Source organism: Erythrolamprus reginae, chromosome 8, assembly GCF_031021105.1.
Source record: "Erythrolamprus reginae isolate rEryReg1 chromosome 8, rEryReg1.hap1, whole genome shotgun sequence".
Classification (NCBI taxonomy): domain Eukaryota; kingdom Metazoa; phylum Chordata; class Lepidosauria; order Squamata; family Dipsadidae; genus Erythrolamprus; species Erythrolamprus reginae.
Genome location: NC_091957.1, coordinates 37,037,009 through 37,062,674, shown reverse-complemented (window position 1 = coordinate 37,062,674; position 25,666 = coordinate 37,037,009). Strand labels below are relative to the sequence as shown.

General features: G+C 43.0%; 1 protein-coding gene across 3 annotated transcripts in view; it reads left to right on the top strand.

Moving 5' to 3' along the window:
• Positions 1-25,666, top strand: part of LOC139171439 (vascular endothelial growth factor receptor kdr-like) — a 211,897-nt gene that overhangs the window by 65,532 nt on the left and 120,699 nt on the right. For all 3 annotated transcript variants that reach the window (XM_070759672.1, XM_070759673.1, XM_070759674.1), the window contains exons 3-4: positions 3,197-3,417; positions 18,088-18,215. In XM_070759672.1, the coding sequence (XP_070615773.1) occupies positions 3,197-3,417; positions 18,088-18,215 (349 nt within the window). The remainder of the gene's footprint in view (positions 1-3,196; positions 3,418-18,087; positions 18,216-25,666) is intronic.

Genomic DNA, 25,666 nt, shown 5'->3' with positions numbered 1-25,666 from the left:
GCATGATCGCCACCTGCAACCTTCCTGTGTGGCTTCTCCGTAAAATCAATGAAGGAAGCCAAAGTCACATAGCGACTGCATAATTCATTTAACAGTTGCTGTCAGGCCAAAGCCATCATGTGGTGTTAGAGACTTCGGCCTGCCACAGTAGTACAGTATTAGGGGAATTGGGAGGGGTAGTGTGTGAGAGTGAAAGTCACTAGCCACAACAAATTCCTTTCTTCGAGTCCAAGGTCATTATTGATTTGATTTGATTTGATTTGATTTGATTTGATTTGATTTGAATGCCACCCCTCTCCGCAGACTCGGGGCGGCTCACAACAATAATAAAACAATGTATGACAAATCTAATATTTAAAGTAACTAAAAACCCCTTATTAAAAAACAAAACATACACATAAACATACCATTCATAAATTGTATAGGCCTGCATCAGCTGAAGAAAAGAGGAAGTTGGTGAAATCTCTGCGACGGATTGGGTCTTGTGATGAACTTGTGGGTGGGTGGGGGGTGTAGGATGAACCTTAACCAGGGTGGGGTTTTGGGAAGACGTTAGTGTCAGAATGAAGACGGCGTGACCAACATGGCTCTGATAATAAATTGAACCTTGAGTGAGAGAATTGGACTGGAACTTGATTTATTTCTCAGATGCTATTTGGGGCGCTGAAAGATGCAGTGATCCATTTAACAACTGCATGGTGTGTGTGTGTGTGTGTAAAATCAGATGTAATTCATTTAACAACCACCTTGCTTAGCAAGAAAATTCTAGTCCCATTTGTTGCCCTAAGTCAAGAACTGCCTGCATTTTTTTTCCTGCAGTATTTTATAGCAACATTGCCAGCAACTTCAAACAAACCAGCTTGTTGCAATACAATGGGCAGTAATCATGATTCTTCTCTAAATTTAATAGTCCATGGTAGGGAGAGTCCAAAAGGCCACAATGGCAGTCAGGTCTTAACAATTAAAGCCTGGCGATGCAGGTACAAACCGGGCGGGGCTACAATTCGCCACAGCCAACTCATCCTGGCCAACTCATTGCCCACTGATTCTGGGATAAGAGCTACACTAGTACCAAACAAATGATGGAATAGTATCATTAAAGAAAGGATGTCGATGGAGGAACAAAATGAAATATGAATGACAAAAGTTAAAATAATGCGATCAATTAGGCCCCACAGAGTCGGCCTTCTCCAGGTCCCGTCAGCGAGACAATGTCACTTGGCGGGGTCTAGGGGAAGAGCCTTCTCTGTGGGGGCCACGGCCCTCTGGAATCAGCTCCCCCCCCCCGAGATTCGCACTGCCCCCACCCTCCTCACCTTCCACAAGAGTCTTAAAAGTCACCTATGTCAGCAGGCTTGGGGCAATTAGGTCTCATCCTCCTGGCCAATGAGATGAGATATATGTTGCAGGGTTGAACTAGTATGATTGTTTTTAAAAACTGGATTTTAGATTGTAATTTTAAATTGAATTAGGTTTGCCGTTGTACTGTATTGTTATATTATAATGCTGGGAGCCGCCCCGAGTCCTCGGAGAAGGGCAGCATACAAACCAATTCAAATCGAATCGAATCGAATCAAATCAAATCAAATCAAATCAAACGATTAAATTGTTGAATTGTCCTGGGGCAAATTGACCCACAGTGAGTTGGCTGTGGCTAGTTGGCTGTGGTAAATTGATCATAGTGAGATGGCTATGCAAGTTGTCCCATTCTGCTTCGCATGGGGATAGCCACCCTCCTGGCTTTTATCACACACACACACATGCACACACACCAACACCATACAATAGCATTGTTATTGCTGTGGTTATCTTTCCCAACAAGCCGTTGCATTTCAGAAGAGAAAGCCGGCACGCGCACACTTTAATCCCCCAGAACCTTTGAACAAATTAATTTATCTCCTGAAGCAGCTTCAGAGGTTGCTGACCTGTGACAGCCGTGCTGAAAGAAGACGAGATTGCAGGATTTAGTGGCAGAAAAATGGGTGGTTTGCGGCATCTTCTTCAACATGAAAGGACACGATAGTGGCTAATACAATTATGCAACTGGATGCCAAATAAATCCATTTTGCAATCAATGTGAGCCATGAGTGTTTTGTGAACTCTTTGTGTTGAAAATTCAGTGAAAAAGCAGCAACAGGTGGCATCCAGCCCCATCTTGGCCCATTGCTGAGAAGAAAAGAGCAGGGGGGGCGGAGAGGAGGAGGAGGAAGAGGTATAGAACATAGAGTTACAGAGTTGGAAGGCCCAAGGTCACCCAGCCAATTTATGCACGTAAGGGAGGTTGACAATTGATTGTTTCCTGATTTCTAGTCTTCACCAAACTAGGTTTCCATGTTATGTCCTCCTTTGTTCATGTCAGAAGCACCTACAAATTATAGCTATATAACATTCAACACTGGGCAAATAAAATAGGTATGACATAAGTCAGATGTAAATATAGCACATGTAAAAGCATACAGAATAAATAGGATTAAAACTAAATGATATTTGCCCAGTATTGGGCCATGGTTTCTGAGAGCTGGCTGAGGAATTCTGGGAGTTGAAGTCCACAAGCCGTAGCATGTGTGGGATGGGTCCTGGAGTTATTTTCCATAGAGAAGTCCCATTTTCCTAGATTGCCCTTTGTGTAGTCTCATTCAATTCCATTCAATTCAATTTATTAGATTTGTATGCCACCCCTCTCCGAAGACACGGGGCAGCTCACAACAATAATAAAAAGAGTATAATAATGGAACAAATCTAATAATAAAATTATATTAAAAAAACCCAACAATTTCAAAACCATACAACACATACATACCAAACATAAAATATAAGAAAGCCTGGGGGAGATGTCTTAATTCCCCCATGCCTGGCGATATAGGTGGGTCTTGAGTAACTTGCGAAAGACAAGGAGGGTGGGGGCCGTTCTAATCTCCGGGGGGAGTTGATTCCAGAGGTCCGGGGCCGCCACAGAGAAGGCTCTTCCCCTGGGCCCCGCCAAACGACATTGTTTGGTCGATGGGACCCGGAGAAGGCCAACTCTGTGGGACCTTATCGGCCGCTGGGATTCGTGCGGTAGAAGGCGGTTCCAGAGGTACTCATCCAAGACCTCCGCACAGGCCAAGGTTGTTCTTCGCTAGGAGGTTGGGCCCAGCTGCCTGGCAGCATCCTATGTTATTCCTGTAACTGATGGATTGGTGCTTTCTCTCGCCAGGGGATCACATGGCTTGACGTGGCAAGCTGGAAAGGAAGAGATCACCCACAGCAAACGGTGGCATATTTACAAGCAGAAGTGTTCAGACAAGCCATCGCATTCCTGCAGCACAATTGGCGTTAGTCGAGCCGTGGCCAATGACACCGGCTATTTCACATGCTTTTATGACCAGCTCCCCTTCACAGAGGAACTGAGAGCCAAGTTATATGTCTTCGTTAAAGGTAATGCTGACTGATTCATTGATTTTGGTCCTATAGAGAAGATGGGAAGGAGCCAAAGGAAACGAGGAATTGGAGCCAAGAGGGAGGAATTTCCTGATAGGGAGAACATTGTGAATTGGTTTAAATTATTTTAGGATTTTTAGGGTTTTTAATTGTATTAATTGGATTAGATGTACCACTATGTCTTTTTATGTATGTTGTGAGCCGCCCCGAGTCCTCGGAGAGGGGCGGCATACAAATCCAATAAATAATTAAATAATTAAATAAATAGAATAGAATAGAATAATAATGAATTATTGGAATGGCTTGCATCCAGAAGTTGTGGATGTTTTGGAGAGCCATTTGTCCAGAATGGTATAGCATTTTCTGCTTGAGCCGGGGGTTGGACTCGAAGACCTCCAAGGTCCCTTAGAACTCTGTTATTCTGTACTCTCTAATCCAGATCTCCACTTGGGTGGTAATGCCATGGCTAGAACCATTTCCATGGGGCTCTTGTTGTTGGCTTCCGTCTGCCGCCCTACCAGAGAGTCAAACTGTGCCTTCTACCATCCCCAAATGGTATGATGGTTGGCGAGGGGAAATGAACATTGTAGTCCAGCCTGTCTATGCAGCTGGGAATTCCAGGCTTGTAGGCTAGCGCAGGATATCAAGACGTTCCAGAAGGCAGCCTCGTCTGAAAACTACATCCTCAGGAGCCAAGGAAAAGTTCATCTAGGAAAAAGCATCAGTCTTCGGAGAGGGGCGGCATACAAATCTAATAAATAATAATAATAATAATAATAATAATAATAATAATAATAATAATAATAATTTATTAGATTTCTATGTTGCCCCTCTCCAAAAACTCAGGGCAGCTCACAACAATAATAAACAATGTACAAATCCAATATTTAAAAACACAATTTAAAAAACCCTTATAATAAAATAATCACACAACCCAATCAAACCATACATACACCAAAATAGTTAGGGGAGGTGTCAATTTCCCCATGCCTGGTGGCAAAGATGAGTTTTCAAAAACTTATGAAAGGCAAGGAGGGTGCGGATCGTTCTGATCTCCAGGGGGAGTTGGTTCCAGAGGGCCGGGGCCACCACAGAGAAGGCTCTTCCCCTGGGCCCCGCCAGATGACATTGCTTAGTTGGCCGCTGGGATTCGTGCGGCAGAACTGGGGAGGGGGAGCCCCTCTTCTATGTGGCAGTCCCCCAAATATTGGAATACTGCTAACATTGTGACCCCCGATTCTTCTTGTTTTAAGACTAGTGAAAGTCAAATCCTGCACCCATTCTTCATACGTTTTATGGGTCTTTGATATTAGCTGCTCTTTATTAAGGGTATTTACAGACTGCTCGAATCCATTTGGGACCGCAAAGAACCAAGTGAGAGTAACAGCAAGTGAAGAGTTGCATACAGTCAACGCCTGATTCTGGTGCCCTCCAGTGCAAGCAGAGGCTACCTTAAATGCTCCAGATCCCCTCCTAGAATCTGAAAAGATAAAGGGAAAAGAGTCCCTGCGGATTTTACTCTGCTGGTCGATGCCACGTTTTGAATCTGAAGCAGAGGTGGGCTGCTAAGGTGGAACGGTGGTGTGTGCTTATTCCCCATGGCTCTGAGTGCTAGCGGAGTCCAGTGCAATCATGTGGGCACCCTTGCATGTCCGCACATGATTTTGCTACCTGCCCAGGTGCAGTAGCATAATTGCGTGGGACTCCGCTAGCCCTCAGAGCCAGGGGGGCAAGCACATGTCACCTTCCTCCCTTAGCAGCCCCCCTCTGATCTGAAGCCCTGATGAATTCCCTGGTTGAAATATTATCCCCCCCCCCTGTGGTCTCATGATAATTTCCTGGGTATCAAACTCTGCAGAGCAACAGATCAAAAAGCCTCCTGGAGACACTGCAGCCTGGAGATGGGCTACTCCGCACCCTGGGGTTGGCCTGGTGTTGGAGCTGTGGAGACGAGTTGCTTCCTTCCCCTTCTAGCCTCCCTCACACGCAGCTCCTGTCTGGAAGGAAAACCATGGCAAGCACACACACACCAACCACACGTCCCAGGCAGGGGAGGGTGGGCCCTGTGGAGCGTTAGTGGCTTATCAGCTGTCAGGAAAGTCCAAGGAGATGGAGATGGGCTCCTTTTCTGCAGACAGACTGTCTGGCTCAGCAGGTCAAGGGGAATTGGCAGGAAGGCAGGCGGGGTGGAGGTTTTTGCTTTAAAGCCCAGCACAGGTCAAGAAGGTTGGCTCACCTGGAAGGGCGGAAGGGGCAGAAATGGGGTGTGTGCATGAGTGTGTGTGTGTGTGATGACCGTTCCATTCATCCTTTGGTAGAGCAAAGCTGGAGAAATGAAAACAACCTGTAGCCCAAAGGCAAAAAAGAAAGAGAGGGAGAGAGAGAGAGGGAGAGAGAGGGAGAGAGGGGGAGAAAGAAAGAAAGGAAGGAAGTCAGAGAAAGAAAGACAGAGAGAAAGAAAGAAAGAGGGAGAGAGAAAAAGAGAGAGAGAGCAAAAGGAAGAAGTGAGAGAAAGAAAGACAGACAGAGAAAAACAAAGAAAGAGAGAGAAATAAAGAGAGGGAGAGAAAGAGAATGGAAGGAAGGAAGTCAGAGAAAGAAAGACAGAGAAATAGGGAGAAAGAAAGAAAGAGAGAGAGAGAGAGCGAAATAAAGAGAAGGAGAGAAAGAGAAAGGAAGGAAGGAAGGAAGGAAGTCAGAGAAAGAAAGAAAGAGAGAGAGAGAAAGAAAGAAAGAGAGGGAGAGAAAGAGAAAGGAAGGAAGGAAGTCAAAGAAAGAAAGAAAGAAAGTTAGAGAGAGAGATACAGAGAGAAAGAGAGAGAGATACAGAGAGAAAGAAAGAAAGAGAGAGAGAGAGAAAGAGAGGGGGAGGAAGAGGAAGGAAGGAAGTCTGAGAAAGAAAGAAAGACTGAAAGAAAGAAAGAAAGAAAGAAAGAATGAATGAAAGAAAGAAAGAAAGAAAGAAAAAAAAGAAAAAATTCAGCACAGGGAGGCTGATGTTTGTGTTGTGTTGATAATAACAGAATAACAGAGTTGGAAGGGATCTTGGGGGCTTCTAGTCCAACCCCCTACTCAACCTGTGCCATTTTAGACAGATGGTTGTCCAATGTCTTCTTTAAAAGCCTCCAGTGTTGGAGCACCAACAACTACTGAAGGCACAGTGTTAATGCTCAAACGATGTAATTTGTGTGAGTTGCACAATGGCATCAGGGCATGTGTGGAGTCACTCGCCTCTTTGCTGTCCGGTAGAGGCTGGTGATGGAAACACATTCCATTTCCCTGCATCATGCATAAGTGTGTTCACTCAAGTCCAAAGTGACGGGTGATGCAAAAACCCCTCCCATCAGTTGTGTACCCATGCACATAGATTTCCTTCCTTTGTGTTGCCTTCAGCCCCAATGTGTTTTCAGAACAAGCCATCAGAATAACGACTGACTTACTGGATTCCAGTGACTCAAAAATGGGAACAGGTTCGCAGGTTGATTTAATTTTAAATGTATTTCAAATTAACCTAATTATGTAGAGGCCTTGCAATGATACCTTGGGGGGTTTGCAAATGGCCAAGTTAAAAAAATATGCAGCTTTTCAAAGGAAAATTTCCATGCTATTTATGATTTGGGGCACGGAAAATAAAATTCCCTATTCTGGGCTGATTCCCAGTTCCGTGTTTCCCCCTGGGTGGATTAAGAAAACTGCACTGAAACAAAAGCTGGGCAGGGCATTGTGACAAGAGAGCGATGCAGCTTGCTTCTGCAGCCTGCGCGTCGGGGGACTCCGGCATCGGGCTCAAATGAAAGATGGAGGGGGGGGGGGGGGAGAGACACGACTTGTTATTGTTCTTGCGCCCTGCCACCAGGAAGAATCGCCTGGGACTCTCGTGGGAAAGCATGTTTTTCCCACCCCACCTGTGTGAGGCCCACAAAGAAGCAGACTCCTCCAATGAAGCCAGTCCTGGAAGAAGCAATGCCAGACCCACTTGAATTCCTTGAGGGGGGCTGATAAAAGCAGGCTGCAAGGGGAGGGGAGAACAGAAACACGATAAGATTCCATCCAGCAGAATTTCCATTGATGGGGGGGGGGAGGAAAGGCGCAAGGCAAACATGCTTGGGGGATTTTAAAAAGTCAATGCGATGGCCATAGTGGCATTCTCAAAGGCCCAGCCCTTGTTTTGCTCATCTCACAACTGTGCAAAAGAGGTGGATTTTCAATTAAGAGGTCGCTGCTGCTATGCTGACTTCTTTGCCCCCCACCCTGTGACAACCATTAAGTGTTTTTTACCTCCTGATTCTTGACAAACCTTTCTTTTATGTCCACTGAGAGCATCTGCACCAAAGACAAATTCCTTGTGTGTGCAATCACACTTGACCAATGAAGAATTTTATTTTATTTTATTCTATATTATATTATATATTCTATTCTATTCTTTTCTATTCTATTCTTTTCTAGTCTATTCTATCTATTCTGTTCTATTCTATTCTATTCATTTCTATACTATTCTATTCATTTCTATACTATTCTATTCATTTCTATACTATTCTATTCCATCCCATTCCATTCTCTATATATTCTATTCTATTCTATTCATTTCTATTCTATTCTTTTCTATTCATTTCTATACTATTCTATTCATTTCTATACTATTCTATTCCATCCCATTCCATTCTCTATATATTCTATTCTATTCTATTCATTTCATTTCATTTCTATTCATTTCTATACTATTCTATTCTATTCATTTCTATTCCATCCCATTCCATTCTCTATATATTCTATTCTATTCTATTCATTTCTATACTATTCTATTCTATTCATTTCTATTCCATCCCATTCCATTTTCTATATATTCTATTCTATTCTATTCTATTTTACCCGCACCCCAAAATTCAACAAAATAGATCTGATGCTATCTGTACAGATATCACAGAATGATAGAGTTGGAAGGGACCTTGGAGGTCTTCTAGTCCAACACCCTGCTCAGGCCGGAAAGCCCAAGCCATTTCCGACAAGTGGCTGTCTGGTCCCTTTTTTTAAATCCTCCAATGTTGCAGCATGCTCAGTTTCTCAAAGGAAGCAGTTCCATTGACGGACTGCTCTCATGTTAGGACATTTCTCCTTGGTTGCTTCTTTCCTTGACTTGTTTCTTTCCGTTGTTTCTTGTCTCGCTTTGGGTAAGCCCCTCAAATATTGGAAGATGCTATCAAGAAAGATGCTAGTCCTTTTTATTAAAGTAGACATATCCATTTCCAGTCATTGTTCTTCATATGTTCTTGCCTCCAGTTCCCCAATCTTCTTAGTTACTCTTCTCTGCACTTTTTGTAGAGTTTCAACATCTTTTTAATAATGGAAAAATTTCAGACATGGAAAGATGAACTAATTAAGCTCACTACTAGGATCTATGTATGTTGCATAGGCTGGATGTGTGCAACCCATGAAACCACAATGGGATTTATTTAGTTGTTGCTGAGCAGATCACATCAATCTCTCTTGCGTGTTGGGGAGAGCTGTTTTACTCCAAGCTGTGTTTTTTGCACATACTATAAGTGGCTGGGAGTCTTATGAAATCCAAATCACCCCCCTCATCCTCTGTCCATCCTAGCAGATCAACTTGATTCTTTGGCTGAATTTGCAGCCCATCCCTTGTGGCTTAATCCACAAATCGTGGCTAAGCACGATGCATTCACTGAGTCTCATGATTCAGTGACACACAAAGCAGGATTTTGGTATCCTTTCCTTTGCTTTTTTAGGCCCTGCAGATTTCATCCATCTGCTATTCTCCCCATTTGCCATTTCATCTCAGGTGGGAGATTTTGAAAGGCGTCCCAGGAAAGGGACCCCTGCAGGAGGAAGGAGCTCCCTTGGCTCCTTCTGAGGAAAGTGACAGAAGCAATTGGGTCAGTGAATCACAAGGTAAATGGGTAGGAAGTGAGCATGAATCAGCCTGGCCTTCTGCTTCGATGCAAGGTGGCAGCTGGACAGTAATACTCATGACTCATCGAAGATTGTGAAGTTACTTAAGTTACTTCTTCTCCATCTTCAGGGCAAAGAAACAGACCAGAAGCAAATTCTGTTTTTCTCCTTTTGCTTCTGCCAGAGGCCTTTCTACTAAATCTGCACTTCTATTCTACTAGTTTTTCCCATTATTCCTATCACCCATTTCCTCCCATGTTGACTGTATGACTGTAACTTGTTGCTTATATCCTAAGATTTTTATTAATATTGCTTCTTCATTGCTTATTTGACCCCTATGACAATCATTAAGTGTCGTACCACATGATTCTTGACAAATGTATATTTTATTTTATGTACGCTGAGAGCATATGCACCAAGACAAATTCTTTGTGTGTCCAATCACACTTGGCCAATAAAATTCTATTCTATTCTAGTCTATTCTATTCTATTCTATTTTATTCTTATTGTGTTTTACCATTCCTTAGGTCACACTTGGGCGTCTTATGGGGTGTGCACAGGGCAGAGGGGTGGGCAGATATGGATCCTTTATGACCTATGGGCTTCAACTCCCAGAATCCCTGAGCATGGCTGGCTTGGGAATTCTGGGAGTTGAAGCCTGCAGATCAAAGGGGGGGCATGGCTGCCCATCCCTGCCACACAATGTGGCTAAAGAAGATATACCTCCTGCCTTGGTCCAGGGGCTGCACTAGAAGACCTCTAGTCCCTTCCAACACTCTTATTCCAAGAGAAGAGGGTGGACTCGATAGGAAGGTTGAAATTCTTCCTGTTTTATTTATTTATTTTTATTTATTGGATTTGTATGCTGCCCCACTCTGCAGACTCAGGGCGGCTAACAACAGCAATAAAACAGCATATAATAACAATCCAATACTAAAACAGTTAAAAACCCTTATTATAAAACCAAACATACATACAGACATACCATGCATAAAATTGTAAAGGCCTAGGGGGAAAGGGTATCTCAATTCCCCCATGCCTGACGGCAGAGGTGGGTTTTAAGCAGCTTACGAAAGGCAACGAGGGTGGGGGCAATTCTAATCTCTGGGGGGAGTTGGTTCCAGAGGGCCGGGGCCACCACAGAGAAGGCTCTTCCCCTGGGTGACATTGTTTAGTTGACGGGACCCGGAGAAGACCCACTCTGTGGGACCTAACTGGTCACTGAGATTTGTGCAGCAGAAGGCGGTCCCTGAAATAATCTGGTCCGGTGCCATGAAGGGCTTTATTGGTCATAACCAACACTTTGAATTGTGACCAGAAACTGATCGGCAACCAATGCAGACTGCGGAGTGTTGGTGTAACATGGGGATATTTGGGGAAGCCCATGATTGCTCTCGCAGCTGTTTTATGCATTGGGTGTCTCATTATGTGGATTCCATGAGAGAGTTGATAAACTTCCCGTAGGGGGGAAAAAGGGGGTATGAGAGAGTTATTCTGAAGAAAGACAATAAACCCGATTATTTGCTTTTCTACCTTTCGGTTTATGTACTGTCCTGATAAACCGAGTCCATTCATCACCCACCTCTGTAGCTGTGAGAAATCAGCACCAGACGGGCAATTCTGAGCTGAAAATGTCAGGAAACCATTAAGCAGCCTCTCCTTATCTCTCCTTCTTCTTCCACTCAGATATCCTGCCCTGTTCTACCTCCAGCTAAAAACAATGACTTAAGAGTTTGTTAATTTAGAGGACTGGCTGCATCTGTGAAAACCAGCCTCAGCCCTCAACCTTGCAACAATGTGGACCCCTTCCTGTTAATGTCTCCAAAGGTTGAGGGCACAAAAACAATGTTAAACCTTATTTCTCTGAAAAAAAATCTCCAGAGTGCCCACAAAGGAAAGCAAATGATTTCATGTGCATCACAACATCAGGAAGGAAGGCAATTGTGAAAACTGCATTGTTGATTCAACTTTCAAAATTCGGCTTTCTTTCGTGCAGATCTCCATAGTGTTTCTCCTTTTCCTCCATCACTTTTTCTTTTCTTCTCCTCTCCTCTCCCCTTCCCCCTTTCCCTTTCCCTTTTTCCTTTCCTGCTCATTATATACACCCATGAATTAAATGAAAAGGAGCAGGGGGGGGGGCGTTACTTTTTTCAATAACAGCTGCCTTTTGATCTCCTGTTTTCTCTCCCCACACTTCATTTCCCCTGGCCTGAATGTAAACCCAAACAGACCATTTGTAGAGGTCCATTTGCAAGAGAAGTGCAGTAGTTGGACGTTGTAAAGTCACCTTAACTGCGCCCTCAAGTGGTGAGAACGAGAATTTTTGTGGATCAGCCAATTTTATTTATTTGTCAAACAAGTATAGTATTATAGTACACATTAACATAACATGGCATAGCATAGCATAGCACAGCACAACTCAACACAACTCAACACAACTCAACACAACACAACACAACATAACATAAGTAGAACATAGTAATAGAAAGGATAATAAGACAATAGGACAGGGACATTAGGCATAAAAGTGCACTTATATACACCCCTTACAGACCTCTTAGAAAAGGGGAGAGGTCAATTGTTGATAATGTATGGTTGAAGATTTTGGGGTTGGGGGAGGCAACAACAGGGTCAGGTAATGAGTTCCAGGCAGTGACCACTCTATTGCTGAAATCGTTTGGAGCGATTTACATTCAGTTTGTATCTATTACGTGCTCTTGTGTTGTTGTTGTTAAAGGTGAAGTAGTCACTGACAGGGACTACATTGTGATGTATGATTTTATGAACAACAGTTAAATCAGTTCGGAGATGATCAATGATTCCCACAGTTTGTTTGCTGTCTTCCATCATCAAGGACTAACTTTAAAAATATAAACCATAAAAAAACATTATCACTGCATGCTACTTAGAAGGAGTCTCATAGGGGAAGGCCAAACGAAATGTCTCGGGCCAGTGATGGTGAACCTTTTTTTTCCTCGGGTGCCAAAAGAGTGTGTGCATGCGCTATCATGCACGTATGAGTGCCCACACCCATAATTTAATGCCCGGGGAAGGCGAAAACAGCTTTTCTTGCCCCCCCGGAGGCCCTATGGAGGCTGGAAACAGCCTGTTTCCCAACTTCTGGTGGGCCCAGTAGGCTTGTGTTTTGCCCTCCTGAGGCTCCAAAGCAGTGATTCCCAAACTTGGCAACTTTAAGACTTGTGGACTTCAACTCCCAGAATTCTCCAGCCAGCTATGCTATGCTATGTATAGCTATGCTATGCTGGCTGGAGAATTCTGGGAGTTGGAGTCCACAAGTCTTTAAGTTGCCAGGTTTGGGAACCATTTTTCTAAAGGCTTCCTTGGAGCCTGGGGAGGGTAAAAATGCCCTCCCCCATGCCCCTGGAGGCTCTCTGGAAGCCAAAAACGCCCCCCCCCCTGAGCCTCTGTGTGAGCAAAAAATCAGCTGGCCAGCACACACATGCACCTTGGAGCTGAACTAGGGCAAGGGCTTGCATGCCAGCAGGTATGGCTCCACATGACACCTGTTGCCCCCATACCATAGGTTCGCCACCACTTAGGGACTTTAAGATGAGTGGAATCTTAAGGAATCTTCCATCTGGCGTCGGTGGATATCAACACCCAGAATTCCCACTTCAGCAGAATCCTTAGGCCAGCATTTGTGGATGGCAAGCATTCCCCAGCATAGCTGGCTGAGGAATTCTGGAAGTTGAGGTTTCTGGGATTGAGGAAACACTGGCCTAGAATAATTGACATTCATAAAAAATGTTCCTGTCTTCACCAACCCATCATAATGGATTATCTTGCTAGGCAGAAAGCCAAACAGAAGAATAGTACAATCCAACACGAACTGCCTTTTTTTTTTTTTTTACCTTTGCAAACCTTTTTGACTGCACCATGAATTTCATTAGTGCGATTGCCAAAAATTGCTGGCATTTTTCATTTTAAGGAGGAAGACACTCGGATACAGTATAAGCCATTAAATAAAATACAGTGATACCTCGTCTTACAAACGCCTCGTCATACAAACTTTTCGAGATACAAACCCGAGGTTTAATATTTTTTTGCCTCTTCTTACAAACTATTTTCACCTTACAAACCCACCGCCGCCACTGGGATGCCCCGCCTCCGGACTTCCATTGCCAGCCAAAGCGCCTGTTTTTATGCTGCTGGGATTCCCCTGAGGCTCCCCTCCATGGGAAACTCCACCTCCGGACTTCTGTGTTCCGTGTTTTTGTGATGCTGTAACAGAAGTCCAGAGGTGGGGTTTCCAAGCGAGGGGAGTCTCAGGGGAATCCCAGCATCGCAAAAACACAGGTCCAGAGGTGGGGTTTCAAGGACTTCAATATTTTTGCAATGCTGCAATTTCACTGATGCTCCCTTCCCTGGGAAACCCCACCTCCGGGCTTCCGTTGCCAGTGAGCTTGTTTTTGCGATGCTGGGATTCCCCTGCTGGGATTTCCCTGCAGCATCGCAAAAACACAGAAGTCCAGAGGTGGGGTTTCCCACAGAGGGGAGCCTCAGGGAAATCCCAGCAGCACAAAAACGGGCTCTTTGGCTGGCAAAAGGGGTGAATTTTGGGTTTGCACCCATTAATCGCTTTTCCATTGATTCCTATGGGAAACATTATTTCATCTTACAAACTTTTCATCTTAAGAACCTTGTCCCAGAACCAATTAAGTTTGTAAGACAAGGTATCACTGTACCTCATTTTTAAAAACAAGGGCGGGGAGAAAGATCACCCAGGTTGCAATAAGGGGCATCCGTGTGAGTCCACCAATTGTAATTCTCACTCATCACTCATGAGCAATGTGACCAAAACAATAATGACAACATATATTTCTCAGCTTGGCTCCATTGGCTGTGGCTGATGAGAATTGATATCCACATACCTGGAAGGCACAAGTTGGGGGAAGCTGGGATGGGATGTAGTTTCTAATTAAGGAGAATATTTAGGAAGAGCCCTCCTGTTCTACCACCTCTGGCTGTATTATATTATATTATATATAGCACAGTATCAGCAATATACTTCAGGTTTCTTGGTTCTATAATCGCCCAGGAGTTGAAATGGGTGCTTAACATTAGAACCATCATTAAAAAGGCACAACAAAAATGTTCTTCCTGCGTCGATTCACGAAGCTCAGATTGCCCAAGGGGTTGCTGATACAGTTCTACGGAGGAGTTGTTGAGTCCATCATTTGTACCTCTATAGCTGTCTATAGCTGTCTGCTGTGATACAGCAACCAAACAAGACAGGTACAGGCTTCACTGGATAGTTAGGATTGCAGAAAAATAATTGCAACCAGATTGCCTTCCATGTAGGACCTGGATACTGCAAGGATCAGAAAGAGGGCAGAGGAAATATCTACAGACCCCTCACCATCCTGGATATAAGCTGTCTCAGTTCCTTCTCCCCTTTTTAAAAAAAATACATTTTATTAGTTTTTAATAATAGCAACAGATACGCATTACACAAGAGACAGTGCGCAGTGATACATGCTCCCATCATCCAACATCATTTGTTCAAACCCCTCCACCGAAATGAGGATGTACTGATTTATATTATTTTAAACCGAGAACGTTACCATGTTTACAAATTATAGAGCGATTCCAGTTTGTTCTTTATAACTCAGTCTCGAATTCTACTAACCATGAAACCTCTAACCCTGTCCCATCTTCCCATCAGTACTTTCACTTTATTTTCATTAATCATATTCCTTTTTGTCTCCATAATTTCAAACTGAATGTGTTCCACCATGTACTGGTACCAATTTTGTATTGTCCATTTCGTTGTATCCTTCCAACCTAAGACTGTTACCGCTTGGGCGCTTTCTATAGCTGCTTCCTTAATTTCTCAGAATTCACCCATATCCCTCCTCAATACTAATACTGCCAACTCTCAGCTCCTCCCCTTGAGATATCGCTATAGGGCATTGCCTGCTAAAATGGGTGAACAGTGCAGTCAGGCGGTAGGGAAAGTGAGTAGAATGCTTGGCTGCATAGCTAGAGGTATAACAAGCAGGAAGAGGGAGATTGTGATCCTGCTGTATAGAGCGCTGGTGAGACCCCATTTGGAATACTACGTCCAGTTCTGGAGACCTCACCTACAAAAAGATATGGATAAAATTGAACGGGTCCGAAGACAGGCTACAAAAATGGTGGAGGGTCTTAAGCATCAAACTGATCAGGAAAGACTTAATGAACTCAATCTGTATGGTCTGGAGGACAGAAGGAAAAGGGGGGACATGATCGAAACATTTAAATATGTTAAAGGGTTAAATAAGGTTCAGGAGGGAAGTGTTTTTAATAGGAAAGTGAACACAAGAACAAGGGGGCAGAATCTGAGGTTAGTTGGGGGAAAGATCAGTAGCCACGTAAGAAAATATTATTTGACTGAAAGAGGAGTAGATGCTTGGAACAAATTTCCACCAGACGTGGTTGGTAAATCCACAGGAACTGAATTGAAACATGCCTGGAATAAACATAGATCCATCCTAAGATAAAATACAGCAAATAGTATAAGGGCAGACTAGATGGACCAGGAGGTCTTTTTCTGCCATCAATCTTCTATGTTTCTATGTTTCTAAAACAAGTAGACAAGAGACCCCCCCAATCACTCTGCTGAGCACCTAATCCCCGCAGAATTTATGCCTAAGGATGTTTACCTATGTAGTAGGACTGTACTGCTATTATCCTTCTTGTCTTCTCTACTACCCCCTCTTATTAGTATCATTATTGTGGTTATTATGCTCTGTTACTTTGCATGTACACCGAAAGCTTCTGCATCAGACCCAAATTCTTGGTGTGTCTAATCACACTTGGCCAAATAAAACATTCTATTCCATTTGTAGCTTGGGGTGGAAATGTGGGGTCCTTGGTGCTCTCTGAGCTTGCTTGTTTCCTTGCAGACAAACTAGGGACTATCATCTGATGACGTTACCTGGTTTGGGTAATGAAATGCCTGCAAGAGAGCAACCAAAGCTCAGAGAACACCAAGAGCCCCTCTCAATGGAGCTTCCGCCCTAACAGGCAAAGTTGCCTGTAAAGTTGCATTGGGGGAACTGTCCAGCAATGTAGATGCTGAAAACATGATTGTGGCTTTGCAATAACATCTATGTGAAAAACAAGTCGTCTTACTGTGCTGATTTGCTGGTTCTATCACTGCTATTTTGTTCTTGGGCATTGAGAAAAAGTTCCAGATGCCTGCAAAGAAAGGGCCATTGTGTCCTTCTCTTCTCCAAAAGAAATTGGAAATAAGCAAGGTGTTGTGGTTAGCTCTGGCCCAGCTCCTGCCCCAAGGACTGTGGATGTGGGGGAGACATCCACATGCTGCAGGCCTGATTTGCCCCCAGTGGAATCTGATGATGAAGGCTCCTCTGACCAAGAAGACATGAGTGACAGGGAGGAGGAGAGTGTGGCAGAAAGCTCAGAAGGAGATCAATTATCTAGCTCCTCCATGAATTCAGAACAAGAGTTCATGATACAGCCACGCATGCGGAGAGCGAAGCATAGGCAACAACAACTGAGAGATTATTATCAAAGAAAATGAGGCCACCTGTGGTTGGGTGGGGCTGTGGTAATTAGTGAGGCTGCTATAAATAGCAGCCTGTGGGTTTGGCCATTGTAGAGGATTATCTGATCGTTGTGTTTCGTGACTGCTTTACTGACTTTGACCTTTTGTGTGCTGATTTTTCCCCGCTTTGAAACTAAACCAGGGCAAAATGTGTTTCACTTTGTGAAAGAAGAACGACTGTGAATTGTCTCACAGCTGCAAGCTAAGTATCACAAAACTGATAAGGGACTTGTACAAATTACCAGGTTGTTTGGAGACCAGTGCTCTTTGCTATACCAAAAGAGGGCTTGGTTTAAGTGAATTTTCATTATAAAGAACATTGTTTTGAATTTTCAAACGTGTGTGTGTCTGAAATTTGTACCTGTGAATTTTTGGGAGAAGGCTACCAGAGAGCCCGACAGAACACAAGGAAAGTAACAATCCTTGAAGATCTGAATTGTAAGCTCAGTTGGTTGCATTTATCAATTTCCTAGCATAAGAGATCTCCACAGTTTCAGGAAAGGTTAAGGTATAGTGTCATATTTGAGTTGAGAAAGAGTGAGTATGGCTTTGCCAATGTTTTCTCTCCAAAAGGATTGACAGTTTATTTATTTATCAGAGATGGAAGGGATCTTGTAGGTCATCTAGTCCAACTCTCCCCCTCCCCCCGGCAGGAGTCCCTATACCATTTTGGACAAATGGAAGCCCGATCTCCCTTTGAAAGTTTCAAGTGATGGATCGCTCACAACCTCCACAGGCAAGCTGTTCCAATGGTTGATTGCTCTCACCGTCAGAAAGGTCCTCCTTATTTCCAGGTTGAATCTCTCTTTGGTCAGTTTCCATCCATTGTTTCTTTTCTGGCCTTCTGGTGCCTTGAAAAACAGCCTGACCCCCTCTTTTGTGTGGCAGCCCCTCTAATATTGGAAGACTGTTATCATGTCTCCCCTGGTTCTTCTCTTTGCTAGACTGACCATGTTCAGTTCCTGCAACCTCTCTTCATATGTTTTAATTTCTAGTCTCCTTATCATCCTGGTTGCTGTCTTCTGCACTTTCTCTAGAGGTTCAATGTCATTGATCTAAGTCAGAATCACAATCTGTTAATCTACTCTACTTTTGGTGTAAAAATTTAGGATGAACAGCAGGTAATTTTTGCCAATAGACTTGCTTCTCTGCACGCTCGTGATGTTCCATTTTTTATGTCTTTGCAGATCAGTCAGAGCCTTTTGTGCCACCCAAAACAATATATCCAGACCTCATCAATGTGTACAACACAACAGGTGTGATCAATGTGCCATGTCGAGTCACTTCACCAGAGATCAAACCAGAGCTGCTGTTGGTAAGCATTACAATGTCTTTCTTTCTTATTTATTTATTTATTTATTTGTTTGTTTGTTTGTTTGTTTGTTTATTTATTTATTCATTCATTCATTCATTCATTCATTTATTTATTTATTTATTTATTTATTGGATTTGTATGCCGCTCCCTCTCCGTAGATTCGGGGCGGCTAACAACAATAATGAAACAATATGTAACACATCTAATATTTAAATTAATTTAAAAGACCCTTATTTAAGAAACCAAACATACACACAGACATACCATGCATAAATTTTATAGGCCTAGGGGGAGGGAATATCTCAATTCCCCCATGCCTTAGTTTATTTCTCAATCTTCTCACAACCTTCATCAAATGGATTAGCTTTCGAGGGTAACCATTGATGAATAGACAAATGAGGATTAATTTGCTCAGTAAAACGCCACTTTTAACCATAGATGTTCAAACTGGCAAATTTAATATCTGGTTCAGACAATTTTGGAAAAGAAACCTATACTCTTTAAAGCAGAGGCCTTCAAACTTGGCAACTTTAAGACTTGTGGACTTCAACTCCCAGAATAGCTGCCTGGAGAATTCTGGGAGTTGAAGTCCACAAGTCTTAAAGTTGCCAAGTTTGAAGGCCTCTGCTTTAAAGTGTCCATGCCTTCTGTATGGGGATCAGGCATTTTAAGCATGATAGCAAAAAGAAGATTATATATTTTGGGCAATTATTGAAGAGTTTCTTAGATAAGTGCAATTCCTATTTGTTTTTCATTCTGGGCTTTTAAATTTTTTTACCCTGGAAGAACATTTTCTGGAATTTGTTCCAGAAAGGATCTGTCTAAAAAAGAATCCATTATTTTCAATCAGAATCCTGGTTGGAAAAAAAAAATCCTAAATTTCTCCAAATTATTAATTTATTAATTTATAAATTGGACTTTTATGCCGCCCCTCTCCGGGGACTCGGGGCGGCTCACAACATATAATAAAACAATGCATAATATCCTAAATCCAATTAATTAAATATGAAATGTAAAAAATCTAAAAAAAAACCCAAACCATAAAAAACAATCATTCTCCTTTGGTCAACTTACTCTGAACACATTTATCGGCCAGGGGGCTAGAGTCTAGTGGCCCCAAGCCTGGCAGCATAAATGAGTCTTAAGACTGTTCTGGAAGGCAAGGAAGGCAAGGAAGGTGGGGACAGTGTGAATCTCTGGGGGAGATGATTCCAGAGGGCTGGAGCCCCACCAAGCGACATTGTCTAGCTCAGTGTTTTTCAACCAGTGTGCCGTGGCACACTAGTGTGCCGCGAGACATGGTCAGGTGTGCCGCGAAAATCAGAGAGAGAAAGAAAACAAGAGAGAGAGAAAGAAAGAAAGAGGAAGAAAGAAAGCAAGAGAGAGAGAAAGAAAGCAAGAGAGAGAGGAAGAGAACAAGAGAAAGAAAGCAAGAGAGAGAGCAAGAGAGAGAGAGCAAGAGAGAGAAGGAAAGCAAGAGAGAGAGAGAAAGAGAGGGAGGGAAGGAGAGAGAGAGAAAGACAGAGGGAGGTAATGAGGGAGAGAAAGAGAGCAAAAAAGAGAGGAAGGAAGGAAGAGAAAGAGGGATGGAGAGAGAGAAAGAAAGAGGAAGGAAGGGAGAGAGAGAGAATTTTTTGTCCAAACTTTTTTTTAGCCCCCCCCCCCGCCCCGCTCAATGTGCCCCAGGGTTTCGTAAATGTAAAAAATGTGCCGTGGCTCAAAAAAGGTTGAAAATCACTGGTCTAGCTGATGGGACCTGGAGAAGATCGACTCTGTGGGACCTGATCGGTTACTAGGGCTCATGCGGCAGAAGGCGGTCCTGTACATATTGTGGTCTGATGCCATGTAGGGCTTTATAGGTCATAACCAACACTTTGAATTGCATCCGGATACCAATTGGCAGCCAATGCAGTCTGCAGAGTGTTGGAAAAATATGGGCATGTCTGGGGATTTCAAGATGGCTTTGGTTAATTTTATGAGTACTCTTGAAAAGCAACAGTATCTCCAGGACCGCCTTCTGCTGCACGAATCCCAGCGACCGATTAGGTCCCACAGAGTTGGCCTTCTCGAGGTTCCGTGAATGAAAAAATGTCATCTGGCGGGGCCCCATGGAAGAGCCTTCTCTGCGGCGGCCCCGACCCTCTGGAATCAACACCCCCCCGGAGATTATGATTGCCCTCACCCTCCTTGCCTTTCGCAAACTCCTTAAAACCCACCTCTGCCGTCAGGCATGGGGAAATTGATTCCCCCGGGCTGTTTCCGTTTTATGCATGGTTTGTTTAAGATGTATGATTGTTTTTTATATTAAGGGTTTTACATTGTTTTTAACTATTGGATTTGTACTGTTTTTATTGTTGTGAGCCGCCCCGAGTCTTCGGAGAGGAGTGGCATACAAATCTAACAACCAAACAAACAAACAAACTGGTAGACTATTGACTCTTGTTCCCTGAGCTGGGCTTGCTGAAAGACAGGAGAAGAAGCGGAACCGTTTTATGGCAAGGTAACACAGCACCAGCCCTAAGACCAGGGAGCTTTAATCCTATGCCACGTGGATTTTTTTCTCCTTTTCCCCCTATTACTTCTCACTTAATAGAACCTGCTTTCAAATTGTCTTTTAAAGAAGGCCAGAATTGGGGGGACATTCTTGAGAGTGGAGAATCACATTATTTCAGGTCTTTGTTATAAAGCAACTAAGTAATGCCTGTGAAATGGAACTAGATGTCTTGAACACTGAACACTGCTTAAGCAAAGGTGGGCTGCCAAGGTGGAACGGTGACGTGCGCTCGCCCCCATGGCTCTGAGTGCTAGCGGAGTCCAGCGCAATTACGCTACTGCACCTGAGCAGGGAGTGAAATCGCGCGCGGAAACGCAGGGGCGCCCATGGCTGCCCAGGTGCAGTAGGGTAATTGCGATGGACTCCGCTAGCACTCAGAGCCACAGGGACGAGCACATGTCACCGTTCCACCTTAACGCCCCACCTCTGTGCTTAAGTATGAGCCAGCCGTGTGCTGCAGCTATCACAAAAGCCAACGTGGTCCAAGGCTGTATGTTAAAGGAAAGGAAAGGAAAGGAAAGAAGGAAAGGAAAGGAAAGGAAGGAAGGAAGGAAAGGAAAGGAAAGGAAAGGAAAGGAAAGGAAAGGGAAGAAGGAAAGGAAAGGAAAGGAAAAAACAAAAGGAAAGAAGGAAAGGAAAGGAAAGGAAAGGAAGGAAGGAAAGGAAAGGAAAGGAAAGAAGGAAAGGAAAGGAAAGGAAGGAAGGAAGGAAGGAAGGAAAGGAAAGGAAAGGAAAGAAAAGAAGGAAAGGAAAGGAAAGGAAAAAACAAAAGGAAAGAAGGAAAGGAAAGGAAGGAAGGAAAGGAAAGGAAAGAAAAGAAGGAAGGAAAGGAAAGGAAAGAAGGAAGGAAAGGAAAGGAAAGAAGGAAAGGAAAGGAAGGAAGGAAGGAAAGGAAAGAAAAGAAAAGAAGAAAAGGAAGGAAGGAAAGAAGGAAAGGAAAGAAGGACTCAGCCTTGGGCAGACTTAGAAGACCTCTAAGGTTCCTTCCAGCCCTGTGATTGTAAGGGATTGTAAGGGATTGTGTGTGAGTGTCCTGTCTTTTGCTATACAGTACTCTTTCCTCTCAGTGGCCTACAGCTTCCCTGGCTTTCCCCACTTTTCTCCAATCTCAAGAGAAGACCTCCTGAGGCTTCCTCAGATTAGATCCATGGGAAGCTTGGGAAGTTTCAAAGTGATCCACATACTGCATATCTTTAAAAAAATACTGCTGTACTGCACTATCACTCTCTCTGCCTCCAGCAATGAAACAGCTTTTGGAAGACCACCATAAAATTTGTCCTGCTATAACTGAGTTAGCTGTCACGTAGATTTACCTCACAGTCGGTCTTTCTCTGGAATACGGCTGTACTTCAGAGAGTGCAATTATATCTACTAAGTTGCTTCATACTCTTCTGATGAGGCAATTTTTTTTCCAGGTCACCCCAAACTTCTTAAAAGCTGTTTTGAATATAGAATCTCACAGTCTCAAAAACAGACTAATAATGGTCATTTCATCTCAGTGTCTGATTGTTTTATTTATTTGTCAAACAATTATAGGGTGATAATTTGTACATATAAAACATTAGATAAGTAATGATAAAAAGTAGACAATAGGACAGGGACGGTAGGCACAATGGTGCGCTTATGCACGCCCCTTACAGACCTCTTAGAAAGGAGGAGAGATCAATTGTAGATAGTCTAAGGTTAAAGGTTTTGGCATTAGGAGTAGAAACCACAGAATCAGGTAGTGCATTCCAGGCGTTGATTACTCTGTTGCTAAAGTCGTATTTTTGGCAGTCAAGTTTGGAGCGGTTGACATTTAGTTTAAGTCAATTTCGTGCTCGTGTGTTGTTGCGGTTGATGGTGAGGTAGTCGTTAACAGGTAGGACATTTTGGTATATGATTTTATGAACTATAATTAAGTCGGAACGGAGACAACCGAGTTGTAAGTTGTCTAAACCAAGAATTTCAAGTCTGGTGGAGTAAGGTATTTTGTTGTGAGAAGAGGAATGAAGGACTCTTCTTGTGAAATATTTCTGGACTCTCTCAATTGTGTTGATGTCAGATATGCAATGTGGGTTCCATACTGTATTCTAGGATTGGTCTGACAATTGTTTTGTAAGCTCTTGTTAGCAGTTCAAAATTACCAGAGAAGAAGCTGCGAAGGATTAGGTTAACAACTCTTAAAGCCTTTTTGGCAATGTTGTTGCAGTGGGCTCTAGGACTTAGGTCATTGGATATGAGTACTCCATTGTTGGTATATACCAGGGTTTTTGGAGTTGTTACGGGTGGTATTTGATGCCCTAGTCTAGTAGAATTAAACAGGCAACGGGAGCCAATAGTGCTTGATGGATAACAGTAGAGCAATCTTACTCATAACATTTGGTGGCTGCCAAAGCAATGAAAATTGCCAAGAAGGAGAAACTTCTATAGTTTTAATGTAGAGGTGAAACGGTACTTTCTTACCAAGAGCATAGTTCCCTCTAAGCTGAGCAGTGAGCAATCGCTCACTTAAAAATCATCATCAACTCAGAGTTTTTCAAACCTGCCCAGAAGTTGAGAGGGAAAGAGTGAGAGGGAAGGAGAGAGAGAGGAAGAGAGAGAAACAGATAGAAAAAAGAGAGGAAGGAAAAGAGAAAGAAAAAGAACGGGAGTAAGGAAGAGAGAAAGAAAATGAAAATCTAATTTGAAACTAGCTCAACTATTTAAGTGGTATTTTGATATTGATAGAGTTGCCCTATTATGAGCTCACTGTTATAGACACACAGTACAGTATTTTATTTTGAAATTCTCTGAGGCAAAACAGGGTGGGTTTTTTGTTTGTTTGTTTGTTTGTTTATTTATTTATTTATTATTTATGTGCTGACGAGTCCCAAAGGGACTGCCGCTCAGACACTATACTTTTCCGCCCACCCCCAAAAAAAATTAGAGGGAACACTGACCAAGAGAGCAGTTTCCCTTCAGAAAGTACTCAGTCCAAAACACACAACAACATGCACAACATACATTTTCATAATTTTGAAGCTAAACCCATTCTTGACTCCCACCCAACCACTCACCCACCCTTCTCTCTCCTTCTTGGCTGGCGTAGCAAGAGCTTTGGCTTCCTGTAAGTGTTGGCTTAACATCTCTGCTGACTTTTGTTGAAATATATGGAGAGTTAATACCAGCCTAGCAGCCACTCTGAGATCTGGAGATAATATCTCCTTGAGGAAAGGGCAAGCAGTTCAGATGCCTGGTTTCCGATCTTTCCCATCTCTGGAGCCGAGTCAAGACTTTTCCATGCGTTGCTCAATCTTGAACTGGGACCTTCAGAAGGATGGGGAGATGTTTCCATTTTAGGCTGCTGGGCCGAAGACTTTGTTCTTCCGCCTTTGAAAGAGACAGAGGGGGGGGGGGGGCTGACATTCAGACCCCCAAAGGAAAGTGTCTCTTTCCCTGACAAACGTCTCCAGAAGGGCGGATGAGGCTTTCCGCAGAGGTGTGTTTACCTTGGGCGTCCATCTTTCTGTTCCCATTTAAGGAAAGCTGGACTGTTATTCTTTGGCCTTGTCTGGAAATACTACGTGTGGAGCCGGGTTGGCGGCTTCCTTTACTCACAGGAAACTGAGGAGGGGGAGGGAAGGAAGGAGCCTGATGATTTGACAAATTTAGAACATCCTCCTCCAAATTTAATAACTGCTTGGAGATAAAACGGCAGGAAAGAGCGGGAGGGAAAAACAGGTCCTTTGAAGGTTGGGGTAATATCAGCCGTCTTCTCCTTTCATAACAACTTTTGAATCTTGCACAACCAACTTCATTTAATATACAGAATACGGGGGTGTATCTCTATCTATCATATCTATGTGCAATATTTCTGTACATATATATTTTAAATCTGATCCTCAGGGGTTCCTCAAATGCAGAGTTTTAATATTCAGCACCATTCTGTTTCACAATTTCTGAAACCACAGAGTTTGCCCCTAGTAAATTACAGTTCTGATGTTTCCATTATACTTTAAAATGACTGCGTTCTGTCCTCCTTAGATATTTATGGGGAATTGGGTGGGTTGCTAATGCTAGAAAGAAGCCCATTCTTCATGTCAGCTGATTCTGATTAGTTCTAGAGCTGGGCTTGAAATTCAGGCATTTGAATACACACACAATACATACATAATGTCTATGTAAGATTAATGCAGAATAAAACCACGTGGGCCACCCCTCCCCATAGGGCCTGAAAAAACCTCAGAAAGGAAATTGCTGAGAATCACCTGTGTTTGCCCTAAACTGCCACGACACTTTGCCAAAAATGCTATTAATGTAGAAAAGGGATCGATTGGAGCAGGGTGATCCATGCAGAGAGAGACAAAAAAAAATCAAGGAGGCTCACAATATCAAAGCCCTCCCCCAATTTTTATAGGGGCTGCATGTAGACAAGGATGGAGCTTCAATCATGCGATCATGGGTTTTTATATTTTATTTTTTTCATTTTCAAAAATGTGTTCTGGTTCAGTGCTACCAACTGCAGCCAACTTTGGGATACATAACTAATATATTTTAGCATGATCCCCTAAATGTTCCTTTTGACTGTAAAATTAGGAATACTTTTCATCCTAAAATGGAGATGAGGCCATTTAAATGTTCCCTTCTTTGCATTTTACAATTGTAGCCTCATAAATTGCAATAATGATCCAGAACATAAATGAAATTGCAATCTAAAAGCAGTAAAAATATTTTTTATTGCAAATAAGCTAAAAATGTACATATCTCTGACTGAAATTCTGTAAATGTAACTATCCCAAATGTGTATTTTATTTATGTCTGGGGTTTTTTCTTTCTCTTCCTGGTTCGTTTTTGTCTTTCATTTTTCTGCTTTGGTTGTTTTTTACATTTTCTTAGTATTTATAATGTTTATACAAATTTATTGAAAGTTTAATAT